General features: G+C 39.5%; 1 protein-coding gene across 2 annotated transcripts; it reads right to left on the bottom strand.

Moving 5' to 3' along the window:
* Positions 1–14,218, bottom strand: LOC137014291 (NXPE family member 3-like). Of its 2 annotated transcripts, XM_067378542.1 has the most exons (10): positions 14,179–14,218; positions 13,556–13,676; positions 12,362–12,426; positions 8,116–8,487; positions 7,215–7,630; positions 6,815–6,885; positions 6,496–6,699; positions 691–1,031; positions 447–482; positions 186–321 (listed from the first exon to the last, which is right to left on the bottom strand). In XM_067378542.1, exons 2-9 carry the CDS (start codon positions 13,584–13,586, stop codon positions 450–452), a joined length of 1,533 nt encoding a protein of 510 aa, XP_067234643.1. In that variant the 5' UTR covers positions 13,587–13,676; positions 14,179–14,218; the 3' UTR covers positions 186–321; positions 447–449. The 2 variants fall into 2 exon arrangements, with proteins under 2 accessions (XP_067234642.1, XP_067234643.1); XM_067378541.1 differs by lacking the exon at positions 447–482 and having other exon boundaries at positions 1–321.
* Positions 14,219–17,016: the final 2,798 nt, after the last annotated feature.

Genomic DNA, 17,016 nt, shown 5'->3' on the forward strand with positions numbered 1-17,016 from the left:
TATTTTAATTTTGAGATTATACAGGTTTACAATGTGTTACAGATGTTTCTGACAGATGCTCATTTTTGTATGTACATTGCATGGTATATCATAACAAAGCAAGTTAAATATTATTCCATTGTGTCAGGCAGGACAGATATATGAGAACAACATGTTGACTTCATTAGCAACGATAACAGGTCCTGGGTGAATATTTTCATGTAGATAGTGGCATGAAGTCATCTGCCAAACATCGAAGTAGATTACTCCATCAATATCTCTGAACATCTCCTGCATCACTGTGTTCAGCTGCATTGAATACCAATCACTTTGAAAAATATTCTGTAAAAACACAAAAACAATAATATAAGCATTAATATTAACTTGGTTGGTTTAGGCAAACTACATTGTTTGTATTGTCTACCAGAAATAGTGCTGAGTGGGTTACTTAAATTTTTGTCTGTCACCTGTTATACCTGACACTGAACTTTGACTTTATAGGCCTATCCAATAGAAAAAAAAGAATTAATTTAAAATAAGAAAGAAAAAAAAAAGATTCATCTACATATCCTCATGTTTTCTACTTAGGTTTATATTTGTCTTTTATTGAACAAAAAAGTTAGCAGAATGTCAAGTGAATGGTGACCATTTTCATATTACAAATACAATACTTTTGAAAACAAAGTAGGATTGGAAAATAAGCATTTGTACCTTTAGTCCTGCAGTGTTTCCAGACTTGATGATGACGGTAGTCTCTGGTGCACGACTCAGCAGTGCAACAACAGACTGACGGATTTTGGCCACTTCATGCACATAAAATGTTATTGGGTGAAACACCATGTGGGCACAGATTGTAAAGACAACGACTGCATGAGGACCACCAGCTATTTCATCAATATCATTGCTGATATAATGCAGGTCAGTAATGAGCATTTTAGTAAACCGTAAAGGAACACCGTGTGGCCTCCAGTGAACAATGATATTATTTTTCATCTCTACAGCCATCAGGGGTCCGCCGGTACGAGGAGTGTGTAGGTCCATTCTTTGCAAGCCTAAATAAGATAAGTGAAACTAACATTAAACTTATTCCTTAATTAATTACTTAAACAGCTTTACAAAGTTGCTTTTTATTGTACACAGCAGCCCCCTAAAGTATATGGGCACTTAAAGTGATAGTTCACCCAAAATGACAATTATCCCATGATTTACTCACCCTCAAGCCATCCTAGGTGTATATGACTCTCTTCTTTCAGAGAACACAATTGGAAATATATTTAAAAATATCCTGGCTCTTCCAAGCTTTCTAATGGTATTGAATAGAGGGTGTGATTTTGAAGCCCCCAAAAATGCATACATCTATCATCCGTAAAATATAGTCGACCTCACGTTATGTCAATCACGTTTGCACACTGCCTCCGAAACTTTCGTCCATCATAAAAATATTCACATCAGGTTCCATTTTCTGCGATTTTTGCATTCGTGGCATGCATTTTGAGAGACGTTTTGATTTTTTTCACAACGGATTCATTAATACGCATCAAACTCAGTTTGCAAGGTCTCTGTGCGTGATGAGTTTTTACAATTACGAATACGAAAAAACACATTTGAAGATTTCAGACTCAGTGTGCAAAGGCCTTAATGGGATCCAAATGTATGAAAACAAGTTAACAAAATCTTTTGTATTCCACAAAAAGAAGGCCAGTCATACAAGTCTGCAATGACATGAGGGCGAGTAAATGACAGAATTTTCATTTTGCCAATGCATTAGATGCAAAAAAAAATTTGCAATTACATTTTGCAGTGAGGAAAAAACATGGTACGGTGTTCATATTAGGACTTCCTCACACCTCGGTCATACAACAAAAAGGCGTCATGCCTCAGACTAAAAGGCTTCAGGTCTCAGGAAAAACGACGTCAGGTGTCAGGTCTCGTACAATTAGGCATCGAACTAAACAGCCTCAGACCAAAAGGCTTCAGACGAAAAGGCATCGGATGAAACGGACTCAGACTAAAAGGCATCAGACTAAAAGGGCTGAATGAAAATGTAAATGTGACTCTTCCAACCAGAAAGTGGTAATCTTTTTTTATTGTTATTTTTAATGCATTCCATTTTTATTTTTATGTATTTGTTTCCTTTTTATGTAAAGCACTTTGAATTGTGTGTGAAATTTGCTAAATAAATAAAATTGCCTTGCCTAATCGACTCTCTGACAGTAGGTGGTGCTGGAACAGCAGAAATAAAACCGTTTCCTTGGTAACTGCTGTACACAAATCAGCTGTAGCCTGTTACGAATGGAGACTCAGGCCGGAGATCCAAGTGCAGCATTTATTTACAAATGAGAGTGGTCGTACAGGCAGGGTCAAAACAGGAACAGTGAGGAACAGGCAGAGTCGTAGTCAAGAGACAGGCAAAGATCAGGACAGGCAGCAACGAGTCAAAAACAAGAAACAGGCAGGAACGATAACAAGCCGGCAGACGGGATAGAGACGCTCAGAAATGACACAATGGTAATCAAGACTTCGTGGTGAGGTGGTGTGTGTGAAAGTCCTTTATAGTCCTGGTAATGATGTACAGCTGGGTGTGGTGATCAGTGTGGAGTGCTAGGCTGTATGTGGCCGCAGGTGATTGGTGGAGTGAGTGCATGTGATAGGCAAGGGAGGATTATGGGAAATGGAGTCCGGAGTGAGCAGGAACAGATGGTGATCGTTACATAACGCCCCCCTTCCGGAAGGCGCGTCCTCGCGGCGTGAAAGGAACAGCTAGGGAGGGAGGGGGGGTGGGTGCATTGGGGACCTGCATGCAGACAAGAACAGGGTCCCCAATGTAGATCCATGCACTCGGGCAGCCATGAAGGGTCAGGAGCCATGGGCAGCCACGGAGGATCAAGAGCCACGGGCGGCCACGGCGGGTCATGTGGCTCGGGCGGCCACAGCAGGTCAGGTGGCTCGGGCAACCACGGCAGGTCAGGTGGCTTGGGCAGCCACGGCAGGTTAGGTGGCTTGGGTAACCTCAGCAGGTCAGGTGACTTGAGCAACCACGGCAGATCAGGCGGGTCAGGTGGCTCGGGCAGCCACAGCAGGTCAGGTGGTTTGGGTAACCACGGCAGATCAGGTGGCTCAAGCGGCCACGGCAGGACAGAGTCCATAAGTGACCCCCGCGGGTCAGAGTCCATAGGTGACCCCAGTGGGTCATAGTTTATAGGTGACCCCAGCGGGTCAGAGTCCATAGATGGCCATAGCAGTTCAGGGGTCCTTAACGGCCATGGTTGAGCAGGGTCCCCACCCACAAGTTCCCCACCCTCAGGTACACTGCCCCCCCCCAAAAAAAAAGTTCTTGGGGATTTCAGCGGGGCCCGTAGCAGGTTCGTGGACAAGGAGTTCGGAAGACGCCGGCAGGGCAAGGCGTTTGGGTGGTGCTAGCAGAGCAAAGTGGTTGGGTGGCGCCGGCAGGGCGAGGAGCTCGGGTGGTGCCGGCAGGGCAAAGCGCTTGGGCGGAGTAGGAGAGACCTCTGGAATGGTCTCCAGGCCCACAGCGGCCTCTTGAAGGGCGTCTGTGTCTTGAGGAGAGGACGACGCCTTCTTCCCCCTCCTCCTCTTCCTCCGAGAGTGAGGCGATGGTTCGCCGATTGGAGCGGTCTCTGGAGCAGACTCAATGGCTGGAACGCTCCCTATATCCTTAAGCTCCGAGGGGGCGGCCATCTTGCCCGTGGACACTGGCAAAGCAGCCATCTTGTCCATCACATCCAGGGCGCTTGAGTCCATGGCAACCGGCGAACTTGAGAGCGTTGCAGCCGGCGAACTTGAGAGCGTTGCAGCTGGCGAACTTGCGTGCAAAGCGTCCGCCGAACTTGAGAGCGTTGCAGCCGGTGAACTTGAGTACGAAGTGGCCACCGGGCTTGAGAGCGAAGCGGCTGGCAGACTTGAGAGTGAAGCGGCCACCGGGCTTGAGAGCGAAGCGGCCGGCAGACTTGAGTGCGAAGCGGCCACCAGGCTTGAGAGTGTAGCGGTCGGTGGGCTTGAGAGCGAAGCGACCGCCGGGCTTGAGTGCGAAGCGGCCTGCGGAGGCTTAGGAATGCCAGCCGCTCGGGCTAAAATCAGCGGTGGATCAGTCACACTGGAACGTAGTCCTCTGCACCCTTGGACAGATCCAGAGACATGACGTGGCTCTGGGCGATCAGCGGAGACGTGACGTGACTCTGGGCGATCAGCGGAGACGTGACGTGACTCTGGGCGATCAGCGGAGACGTGACGTGACTCTGGGCGATCAGCGGAGACGTGACGTGACTCTGGGCGATCGGCGGAGACGTGACGTGACTCTGGGCGATCGGCGGAGACGTGACGTGACTCTGGGCGATCGGCGGAGACGTGACGTGACTCTGGGCGATCGGCGGAGACGTGACGTGACTCTGGGCGATCGGCGGAGACGTGACGTGACTCTGGGCGATCAGCGGAGACGTGACGTGACTCTGGGCGATCAGCGGAGACGTGACGTGACTCTGGGCGATCAGCGGAGACGTGACGTGACTCTGGGCGATCAGCGGAGACGTGACGTGACTCTGGGCGATCAGCGGAGACGTGACGTGACTCTGGGCGATCTGCGGAGACGTGACGTGACTCTGGGCGATCAGCGGAGACGTGACGTGACTCTGGGCGATCAGCGGAGACGTGACGTGACTCTGGGCGATCAGCGGAGACGTGACGTGACTCTGGGCAATCAGCGAAGGCGTGACGGGGTGTTGTAGCATCCGCCATTTTGTGTGCGCGGCCTTTAGCAGCCGCCATTATTTGGTTCAGCGTGGTGTTGCGTTCCTCCGCGACCCCCACAGTAAAAGTTGAACGGTGAGCAGGACAAAGTCCAAGAACTCCACGAACGACCCTCGTGGACCATTGGTGAATACATAGTCCTTAAGTGGTTCGTTTAATCCATGAATAAAAAAGTCAATGAGGGCACAGTCAGGTAGATCAGATAGGTGGGCTATATCCAGAAACTTTTGAATATGTGCCTCCAGGGTACAGTTACCTTGACGAAGGCTGACAAGACATATGGCTGGGTCCATGCTGAGGCTGGACACACTCATAGAAGCTGCTGGATCGTAGTTGGCGAAGTCTTCTGTTACGAATGGAGACTCAGGCCGGAGATCCAAGTGCAGCATTTATTTACAAATGAGAGTGGTCGTACAGGCAGGGTCAAAACAGGAACAAACAGGAACAGTGAGGAACAGGCAGAGTCGTAGTCAAGGGACAGGCAAAGATCAGGACAGGCAGCAACGGGTCAAAAACAAGAAACAGGCAGGAACGATAACAAGCCGGCAGACGGGATAGAGACGCTCAGAAATGACACAATGGTAATCAAGACTTCGCGGTGAGGTGGTGTGTGTGAAAGTCCTTTATAGTCCTGGTAATGATGTGCAGCTGGGTGTGGTGATCAGTGTGGAGTGCTAGGCTGTATGTGGCCGCATGTGATTGGTGGATTGAGTGCACGTGATAGGCAAGGGAGGATTACGGGAAATGGAGTCCGGAGTGAGCAGGAACAGATGGTGATCGTTACATAGCCTACCTAAAACAACGCATTCAAATAGTTCGAAATATTTTTTTTTACCTCTCTTATAAAGATGAACCATGGGTTTACTACAAATAAAACAAAATGGTTATTGTAGTTAACCATGGTAACCACAAATTAACCATGGTTTTGCTATACCATAGTTTAAGGTATTTGTAGTAAAATTATTGTTATACAAATAGCCTATCAATCTGACAAAAAAAAAAATCATAGTTAACACACTTTTAACCATGGTTAATTTTCGTATGTGTTCACGATAGTTTGCAATGCAAGCTAGTTGCAATGTGTTATTTTGCTAACATTTTATAGCCTACATGCAAATAAAACTAGTGAATAATACAAATTTACAAAATCTCAGTGGGATATGTTTTATACGGGTTAGTGACGGTAACATTTAACAGAAAACTGCGTGCACGTGACATCACATTGAGGCGGGGCAATTTGCTTCTTTCTAAGTAAGTTTCATCTGATGTGATGCCTTTGAGTTTGATTCCTTTTTGTCTGAAGCCTTTTGGTCTGAGGCTGTTTAGTTCGATGTCTAATTGTACGAGACCTGACACCTGACGTCGTTTTTCCTGAGACCTGAAGCCTTTCAGTCTGAGGCGCGATGCCGTTTTGTCCGATGACTGAAAGCTTTTCAGTCTGAGGCATGACTCCTTTTCGTTGTATGACTGAGGTTTGAGAAAGTCCTAATATGGACACCGTAACATGGTGTACTTTTAAAGTGTGAGATCTTTAAAACTTTAAATAAATGTTTTGCCACTTGGTTTAATATTCTGATATAACGCAAAGAAATTCATGCATTTGTTGATTAAGTGTCTAAATACTTTCTGGGGCCTCTGTATGCTAATTAATTAATTCATATGTATTTCAGTTATATTACTTTTATGACAACGTTTAAATAACATGAGAATATGTTTTAAGATGAATGTCATTTATTCCGTCGATAAACTAACCTGGCACTTTTCTTTCGAAATACTCAAACCACTGTCTTGTGGTGGAGTCTCCCATCAAGTAGACAATTTTGTTTTTAAGACAGTTTCCCATTTGTGAAGAACTGAACTGTTGGGTGTTGCACACAAAAGACTTCCAGACATCTTTCAGATAGAACCCTGCAGGAACTGGTGTTGTCATGCCAGATCTGCATCTCTCCATTGTGCCTAAAGCAAAGATACATTTACTTGAAGAGAGACTGTGCTGTTTTATGCAAGTTCTTAATTCTCTTGAAACTAACTATTGATTTTAGATTATATCCGTGCTGATATGTGAACATACCAATGCCTGCAGCGTTGGGAAGGACATTAATGATCTGTGTGTCTCCAGTAATAGCAACATTTGTTAATGTCCTGGAGAAAAAAATGCTAACAATTTATTTTAGGGTCTTTTAACTAGTTGCTTATTAGCATGCATATTACTAGAATATTGGCTGAATATTATTAGTGCTTATTAAGCACATATTATTCTGCATGACCATATTCTACATTCTTAATCCTACCCAATATCTAAACTTAACAACTACCTTACTAACTATTAATAAGCAGTAAATTAGGAGTTTAATGAGGGAAAAGGCATAGTCAATAGTTTGTGTTCCCTATACTAAAGTATTACCAAAAAATATAATACATTTTCTGCAGTTTTTCCTCTGTTTCTCTCTTTTGAATCCTTTCTCACTTACTTTGTGAAAATTTGCTTTTCAAGAGGACTTAATGGGTCTTCAAATCTTCCTCTTGAGTGATGAACCAGGTTGTCACAAGAAAGTTTCTTCGGTCTCTCACACTGCCACACCGTCCCTGTTTTTATATCCTTATACTCACAGCAGCAGTCGCCTTTCCTCCAGCTTCCATCTGCACCCCACTTAAGATTACACTGTACGACTTCACTGATCCTGGTTTGATTGGGTCCTGGCCCTTCAAAGTGGCCGTTATAGTGGCTGCGTGGGAATGAAGTCTCCCTGTATTTTTTAAGAATCTGCACAGCCTCACTGGAGTGCTCTAGACGTACATAAACTTGTGCCTGACCTTCCCAGGGCAGAAGAAGAGCAACAGAGTAAGTCCCATTACGGTGATCCTCAACCTCTCCGTACACACTCGCCTACAAGAAGAATGGAGAAGGTTAAAGTGTAATGCAGAAAACTGCATTACATGTCTGTTGATAAAGCCAATTTTAAAAGCATATAAAACTATAATATATAAACTTTTGTAAATAAATCAACCATTAAAGGGGTCATAAACTGCGTTGTTTTACTGTTTTATATTATTTCCTGGGGTGCACTTATAATGTAAGTATGATTTTTACATCAAAAATGGTCAATTTAGAAATAAAATGCATTTTTTCTACCCTGATTTTAGACTTGAATGCTCTCTTTTAAGGGGCGTGTCAGGTTGAAAGGTTGCAGTGATGAACATTGTAGCCGATCACAGACATGTTGTTGAGCTCATGAAAGCATTGATCTCGATATTGCAACTTAATTTCTGCACACTAACGAACAGTGCAAGTTGATTTCTCAATTCATGATCCCTTTAACAGGCAAATGAAACTCAGAATACAAATATTTATATATTTTATATATATCACACTTTGAGCGTTGAATTTAATAGTTTTGCTTTGAAGAAATCTCCTCCATATCTTTTCAGGTTCTTGTTGTGGTCTCTGGCTGTGATGGTAACGGAGATCTTTTCTCCCACTTTGTAACTCTCCTTGAGTCCCACGATAGAGAATGTTGAGTGGACTGGACTTGTGCTCTGATTCAGCCGAGTGATTTCTTGATCTGGACCGGGCCAGTCCAGAGCCTTCTGTAGCCTTTCCCATTCCTCTTCACTGATTCCCATGTCATGAATGGAAATTACAGATGAGGAATTTGTTTGTATCCGTTTTCCTTTCTCACATCTAGGAATGGGCGGCTGGAATTGTCGTATCCGATGACCGCTCTCCAGGAGTCTCCATAAAGTCTGAAAGATGGCCAAGAAATCAGTTTTTATTTAAATGTTAGTGTTGTATGATCACAGACCAACAGTGTCAGGGAAAGTTACTTTTAAGTAATGCATTTCAACATTAATTATGTTACTTTTTTCTGGAAAGTAATGTGTTACTGTCCTTTTTCTCACCTGCTCTGTTTAACACAGTATTGCACTCAATAAAATAGCCTTTAAAACATACACCATTTTCTTTTAAAAACACATTTAGACTATTATTATATTCTGACCCCTAGAGCTATGCATGCCGTACAAAAGATCCCTTGACATTACGGGTTATATTACCTACTGAACAACTCTTTTTATAAGTGTTTTGTTATTTTTGTACTTGTCTGTTTCTCTGTAAGTACTACGAGAAAAGAGAGAATTTTAATTCAGTAGTTTAAAAAAATGTTTAAGCAAATTATTTACTCTGAAAAGTAATATACTCTGCCCTCCAAAAATTTGGAAACGCCCTAGAAAAGTGAGGTTTTGATTAACTCCTAAATAGTGCTGAGTTATTTGCTGATAAATAGAAAAAATATACTTTTTGTATTATGTGCTGCAATGTGTCAAAAACATCGTACAGCTCAGATAATCATGTGTCATATGTCATTTGAAAGGTCTCACAGAGTTGAATACAACTAGCATAATTGTTTTGAGCTTTGACTAAACTTTTTTTAGCGAGTTTTTGTACGTGAAGCCCCGCAAGACCCATATGTAAATAATATACTGATTTGTCACATTTTCGATCGTAACTTCAGGAAACATGCTTTGATTGTGGAAAATCATTATTTACAGCAGATTCTCCCGATTAAAATGAGTCCACACATCAATATAATCCATTAAATCCATGAAGGAACAATTTTAAAAATGCCCATTAGGGGGTGTCAAGGGCTAAACAAAAAGGCTACCTTGGTTCCAAATGCTGTGACTTTTAATGACATTATGCTATCACCACAAAATTTGATCTAGATGCAGCTCACATGTAGGAGAAGAGCATTATTTCCTTCCTTATTTTTTATTTTTATTTTTATTTGTTTAAACCAGTAACCAGCATCACAGCTGGCAAAGGGGCATGACTGACTTTGACATGTATATATTGCCATTATTATGTAATCAAAATGAAAATTATTATTGCTCGTCTTCAATGATAATGTCAAGTTACTGTAAGGCATTTGCACCAAAAAAACGATAAGGATTTATGCAGATATTGTCCAAAACCACACTTTGCCAGGGGTGTTTGCAAACTTTTGGAGGGCAGTGTACTTTAAAAAAAAAAAGTAAGTTCAACTCTATTTGAGTAAATATTTAAGTGAAGTCTTGTGGTTGGTCTTTTCTGTCGAGCTGGAGATCCTGCTGTGTGTGTTTGTGTGTTACAAATTGTGCGTAGATTTCCATGTATTGTGTCTTATGCGTTTGGTAAAGTTAAAGTCTCCTTAAATTCATTTTACAGATAGCAAACGGCTCCTGTCAAATCAGATATCCAATTTGTTTTGTGGCAGAAAGGTTTGTCTGTTAAATCAAGTGATATAGAAATCAGGTTGATTGGAACAGTTTCCCCAGTCATCTCAATGGCAAAAGTGTCCTAATCAACCTGAATTCATCAAATAACTTTGAAGAGATTTTTCTCAGTTCCAGTGTTGGTGTAGTTACTGTGTTTGGCCACTGTAGAGCAGTGTTGTGCAACTAATATATTTCTATAATCTGGAGTCTAGTTGTTGTGATGTACAGTATGTGCATAGAGGTTAGAGAGATCAAATACTTGAAAGATACTCTCGCTTCAGCTATTAAAATGAGCCTTTTCCACACTAGTATAAAATCTCTCTGATATTAAACGGCACATATGAACAAAACTAACTGTGACTGATTACTTTACACATCAGTCAAGCGGCTCTACCCGTCTAAGAGGGTTCTTGGCTGGAATAAGCTGCAAAATGGTCCTAAACTTCTGCTGTCAGTCAAAGGTCCAACTATACGGGACCGTTAACATTACTAACATTGAAGTTAAAGCTAGACTTTTCTTTATTTGAAGCATTATTATTATAGATTATAGTTTACTTTCCACGTAATTATTGTTAAAAACACAATATCATTGTCATATGTAATGTATCATTTGGTTTAATCATCACAACAAAACATTTTAATCATTTAATACAGTAGCAAACAATGCAATATACATATTTCAAACCAGTCCTGCTGCTGAATTAACCTATCACACCATCATATGTAATTGACAAAATCCATAAAATATGTAATGGTGTTTGTCAAGCGTGTTATCAGAAGGTATGATGAAGAAGAGACACAGATCAGTTGGATTAAATAGACAAATGTATTACACTAAACAAGAAGAGATGCAAATAAAAAGTTTGATAGAAAGAATGAATATATACAGTATATACAGGTTACATCTGCCAGCTGAGTGCCCATGATCTCCACCAGAGGGCACTCTTGCTGTCTCATTATGAACTACATTGCGATAACCCATTGCCTGGTCTCATTATGGTCTTATTGTGTGTGATTAACTCGTTTATGCTTGCCAATATAAGCCATGTTTGTTCATTCACTCTTTGAAATGTCAAAGTTACCCAAAATATGGTTACCCAAAATAATGCTGCATTTGGATCTTCAACCGGTGTTTCGAAGCGGTTTGTAAAAAAAAAAAAAAACTAAAATAATAATAATAATAATAATAAATAAAAAAAAACATATACACAGCACTGTGAAAAAGTATTTCCCCCTTCCCAATTTTTTTATTTTTTGCAACGTTACACTTAAGATAACAGCAGTAAAGATAATTTACTCAGGTTTTTAAATGATGATTTCATTTAATAATAGAAAAAAGCTGGCCAAACCTGCCTGGCCATATGTGAACCCTTTAAGGTTTTGGAGAGGCCTAGTCAAAGTCCAGACTTAAATTCAATTGATATCCTGTTTACCAAAGAATAAGAAGAGTGGGACAAAATTCCTGTACCATTTTCAAAAAATATACTTTGGACACGGGCTCATTTGTTTGTTAGATATGATCGTATACAGTTTTACAACATAAACGCTGCTCAGATTGCATCCTTTCTTGAAGAACGATGACAGAGAGCAGATCATTCAGAAGAAATGTTATGCAAACAATGGAATATATCAATATTTCATGGACAAAAAGTACCGTTTTTTGTTTTGCAATGGACATTTATATTTTACCCAAGTGCCACAGATTGGATTCATCTCGCAATCTCTATTATAAAGGTATGAAGTCCCATTTTAATTTTCCATGTTGTTATTTGCACACCCAACACAAATTACTGGTGTTGGAGCATCTATATGGAGGTGTGTTTTTTAAAAAAAAAAAAAAAAAAAAACACACTGTAGATTGACAGTAAACCTTTAGAACTTTCTGATGATAAAACTTATCTTCATTAATAATTTAGATAGCATCTAGATAGATAGCTCCTTTGCTTGCTAACATGGTCACGTCAAGCTAGGCGAGCGTGGTTTCAGCAACCAGTCCCATCAGCTCAAACCACCTCCCGCTTCTTTGCCCATTTTCAGTTATCCGGGAGTGACGTGCGGTGACGCGCAGCTAAGATGGCCGCGGCCTCATTTGCGCGTCAAAACTGCTGTTCAGAAATCTATGGGCGACGTCACGGACACTACGTCCATATTTTTTTACAGTCTATGGTTGTAGTCCAAACCAGTCGTTTTTGTAGGCATTAAACTGCCATAACTTATAAAGACAATATCTCTGTTTGCATTGAACTTTCAGCGCTGTACCTTTGCAGATACTGTTTATGCTCCAGCAGCAACATTACACACTAACTAAAGTTAAAAAAGTGAAAATCGCATTGAACCACCCCTTTAATGTTTTACATGAACTTACCATACAGGTGGATGTCCAAAGACATAGCAGCAAAAACCAAAAACAATGATGTGTGATCCTGTGAACTAATAAGATAATGTAATGAGTGAAAAATTGCAAATGTGACCTAACACACATATTCTTCTACATCTATCTTTGTGAGGACGTTCACATTTACTTTACCCATCACAATTTAAACATTTACCCTAAATCTAACCTTAAAGGGATAGTTCACCCAAAAATGAAAATTTGATGTTTATCTGCTTACCCCCAGCACATCCATGATGTAGGTGACTTTTTCTTTCTTCAGTAGAACACAAATGATGATTTTTAACTGCAAACGCTGCCATCTGTCAGTCAAATAATGCAAGTGAATGGGAACTTGAACAATAAGAGTCGAAAAAACTTGCATAGACAAATCCAAATTAAACCTTGCGGCTCGTGACGACAAATTGATGTCCTAAGACATGAAATGATCGGTTTGTTTGAGAAACCAAATAGTATTTATCTCATTTTTTACCTCTAAAACACCACTATGTCCAACTGTGTTCAGCACTCGCTTAGTGAGGTCTGATCGCGCTCTGACAACGGCAATAATGTCTCGCGCATATACTTCAATAGTGCTTGACATCAATGCCGCTGTCAGAGCGCAATCAGACCTCACTAAGCGAATGCTGAACGCAGTTGGACATAGCGGTGTATTAGAGGTAAAAAATGATATAAATACTATTTGGTTTCTCAAACAAACCGATCATTTCATGTCTTAGGACATTAATTTGTCGTCACGAGCCGCAGGGTTTAATTTGGATTTGTCTATGCAAGTTTTTTCGACTCTTATTGTTCAAGTTCCCATTCACTTGCATTATTTGACTGACAGACGGCAGCGTTTGCAGTTAAAAATCATCATTTGTGTTCTACTGAAGAAACAAAGTCACCTACATCATGGATGCACTGGGGTATCCCTTTAACTTAATTGTAACCTTATCTTTAAAACCAAGTCTTGACTCTCAAACAGGCCTTTAAATGAGTCTCAGAATGTAAGGACTGTCCTCACTTTACTCCCTTTGTCCTCATTTTGCTGGTCTACAATTCAAACTGGCACTCACAAAGATAGTTGTACAAGTACACAATGAGTGGCATAAAAACGTGTTTTGATTTATATTCTAATCATGTTTATTTTCTCATTTAATAAACTCCCTATAAACTACTATTTACCTGAAGAATCAGCTGCCCGTGGAACGAACATGGTCACATATGACGGTTTCCTATAAGATAGTGACTAGTATCATGGTGAAACTTGCGGCGTTGTTCTGATGTTTCCAGACTGCTAAACCTGCTGTATACATTCAGTGTTACATTTTTTTCCCCCACAAGTGTTACATTTTGTGTTACAAATCTCCAGACTGATCACCCTTATAGCAGAGCTAGTCATTCTTTTAAAACCTGACCTCATGCTTTCATTACATTGATACGTATTTCCTTTCCACATAATCTCTGTTTGTACAACATGTTACTATAATCTTGTATTTTCAAACATATGGTTTTCCTCAAATTGGACTGCAAAATTAGCATTCAAAAGTGAAGAGTCAAAAGTTTTACACAATCTCTTGGACAGATTTCTCAATAGGTCAAAATTCAGTCTATGTAGGCTAAACTGTGTTTCCTTGCTTTGGCACATAATACATTGACCCCTAATTTCACTAGTCCTAGACTAAAATGCATGTTTGAGCATGTTAAGATGGCTATCGCTAATGTGCCTTTCCCAATTTTTTCCCTCCTGCCTTGCCCCGGTGAGCCTGCTATGCTGTTTTGATTTTTGGGGGATTTTTGAAAATTACCTTGAGTTATTGATGATGTCACAGGGATTGCTCAGCCGGAGAGCTGTACTGCTTCACTGCCTCGGTACAGGTGGACAACGAATTTTCTACTCATTGCCTAACAAAGGTATGACGTAAGGTCTGATTACTTCCACCTGTGTGTGATTAACTTGTTTATGCTTGCCAATATGAAATGTCTTGTTTTTGTTACACTGCAATTCTGAGCATTTATTTCTGGTTTTCATGTTATGGCTTTGCTCTTCTGCCTGTCTCCCTGGCTTTCCTTGTCCTTGCCTGTGTCTTGGACTCTTTTGTTACCTGAATTGTTTGCCCTGTGGTTTTGACCCCATGCCTGTTTTGTGGATTACAACTGTGGATTTCCCAAAATAAAGCTGCGTTTGGATCTTCAACCTGTTTCTCAAAGCAGTTTAAAAAAAAAAAAAAATTATACAGCGTTTTTTTTTTTTTTTTTTTTTTTTTGCATTACCACACTAGTGCGGTCTTCGGGGTCTTTTTGACCTGTAAATGATGTTTGCTCAAATTTTTAAAAAAAAATGTTCTCTTTGTTCAAATGGTATGAGACTTTGTACGGTGGTTAACACTTTTAAGATATACAAATAACAAAAAAATTGGAGTGATATCTTGTTTTTATGTTGGTGTAAAAAAAAAAGTTACGTTTGTGGTCTTCGGGGTCTCTGGAGACCCCGGAAACAAAATGTAATTTTGTAACAATATAATATATTTTTTAAAAAACAATGTAATTTTACTCTGTTTATTAATGTTTTTTCTCAACATTTGTGCAGTGTTTGGAGGATTCATGATATCTTTTAAATTTATATAAATAAATAAAAAATATTTTTTTGAAATAGGTCTTTATGCATGAACAGCTTTTTATGTAAAATTCACTTTATAAAAGGCCCAGATTTCTAACTTTCATTCATGGGGATAACATGGATAATTTGACATGGTTTAGTGTAAGATTTTTGCCCATCTTTTGAAAAATGCAGTTATAAAAGTAAAAAAAAAACTATCACTTTTACCAGTAGATGGCTGCAGAGCTCCACTATTTGCTATTTGACTGACTGAACGACATCTTTTCACAAGTTTTTTTCAGTTGGATTCATATCTAAATGTTATGAAATCACAATTATAACAATAAAAATTACTTTGTCAAAGTTTAGCATTTTTTGTGCAGGGCAAAATCAGTTTTTCAATAATAGTTTTATAATAAAAATAATAAAATAAATATTTTTTATTTTTGTGTGTGCGCGTGTGTGTGTGAGCATGTCCATTTTGTATTGGGGATGTTTTTTTGCATTTTTGGAAGTGTGCCACTTCATTTCTGTCTGTGTGTGTTGTGCGTTGTTTCTGATTTTGAGAATGGATTTTTTCCAGTTTCTAAGTGGGGTCTCTGTGGGTTACATTATTGATGATATTATTGAAAAACTGATTTTTTTTTTTTTCAGTACAAAAAATGCTCAACTTTGACAAAAAGTAATTTTTATTGTTATAATTGTGATTTCATAATATTTAGATATGAATCCAACCGAAAAAAAAAAAAAAAAAAAAAAACTTGTGAAAAGATGTCTTTCAGTCATTCAAATAGCACATAGCAAATAGTGGAGCTCTGCAGCCATCTACAGGTAAAAATGTTAGTTTTTTTTACTTTTATAACTGCATTTTCCAAAATATGGGCAAAAATCTTACACTAAACCATGTCAAATTATCCATGTTATCCACATGAATGAAAGTTACAAATCTGGGCCTTTTATAAAGTGAATTTTACATAAAAAGCTGCTTTTGCATAAAAACCTATTTAAAAAAATATTTTTTAATTTATTTATATAAATTAAAAAGATATCACAAATCCTCCAAAAACTACACAAATGTTGAGTAAAAACATTAATAAACAGAATAAAATTACATTAGTTTTTTAAAAATATATTGTATTGTTACAAAATTGCATTTTGTTTCCGGGGTCTCCAGAGACCCCGAAGACCACGAGTGTAGTCCCTTAAACGAAGACTGCACAAGGGTTAAATGATTCAGGTCATTAAACATATTTTAATATTACACAAAGATAACTGCATTTTGTATTTACTCAGGTTTTTAAATGATTTAATTTAATAATGTAAAAAAGCTGTCCAAACCTGCCTGGACCTATGTGAAGATAATTTCTAAAGAAAAAATAAATCTAAAGAACTGCAGGCCTTTCTTGCTTCAGTTAAGGTCAGTGTTCATAATTCAACAATAAAAAAACGACTGGGCACTGCTGACCATGACCAAAAAGAACACAATCGCTCGTCTCACATTTGTCAAAAACATCTTGATTTTCTGCAAGACTTTTGGACAACGAATTTTCTACTCTTTGCCTAAAAAAAGTTATGACATATAAGGATGCGGATGATGGATCAAAAGCTGTCCAAAAAGCTAACACTGTAGCTGAAGACTTTTACAAGAAACTGATTTCACACTGGACAGAGCTGTTACGATAGAAATTCATAGTGAATCTGCTTCTGATCAGGCTAAATCCATTTAAAATTCCCACAAATTATATTGTGAACTACGATTTTGAAAAGGAAGTCTGAACTGTTGTGTAAAGACATAATGTGTGTGAGAACGAATGTGATGAGAAAACATGATGGATGAAGTTAGCTACTCCTGTCTCGTGTGCTTCATTGTTTAATAACTGACAGATACCACGCTTTTCTCACTTAGACAACAACTTAATACATAATATCCTGAAATACTGAATAAGACAGCAATTTCTATAATAATAGAAATACTATCAAAACAATTAGATGTAGCTGAACCCTTACACAGGTGTTAGTCTTTAAATGTCATTACCATGAACTATAC

The sequence above is a fragment of the Chanodichthys erythropterus genome, chromosome 23 (assembly GCF_024489055.1).
Source record: "Chanodichthys erythropterus isolate Z2021 chromosome 23, ASM2448905v1, whole genome shotgun sequence".
NCBI lineage: Eukaryota > Metazoa > Chordata > Actinopteri > Cypriniformes > Xenocyprididae > Chanodichthys > Chanodichthys erythropterus.

Excerpts from the sequence above, each read along its gene's own strand:
- LOC137014291 (XM_067378541.1), bottom strand. The coding sequence starts at position 13,586 with ATGTTCGTTCCACGGGCAGCTGATTCTTCAG. Across the intron at positions 6,886-7,214 it reads GAAAAGCAAATTTTCACAAA|GACATTAACAAATGTTGCTA; the intron begins GTAAGTGAGAAA and ends TTTTTTCTCCAG. Across the intron at positions 322-690 it reads GAAACACTGCAGGACTAAAG|AATATTTTTCAAAGTGATTG; the intron begins GTACAAATGCTT and ends GTGTTTTTACAG.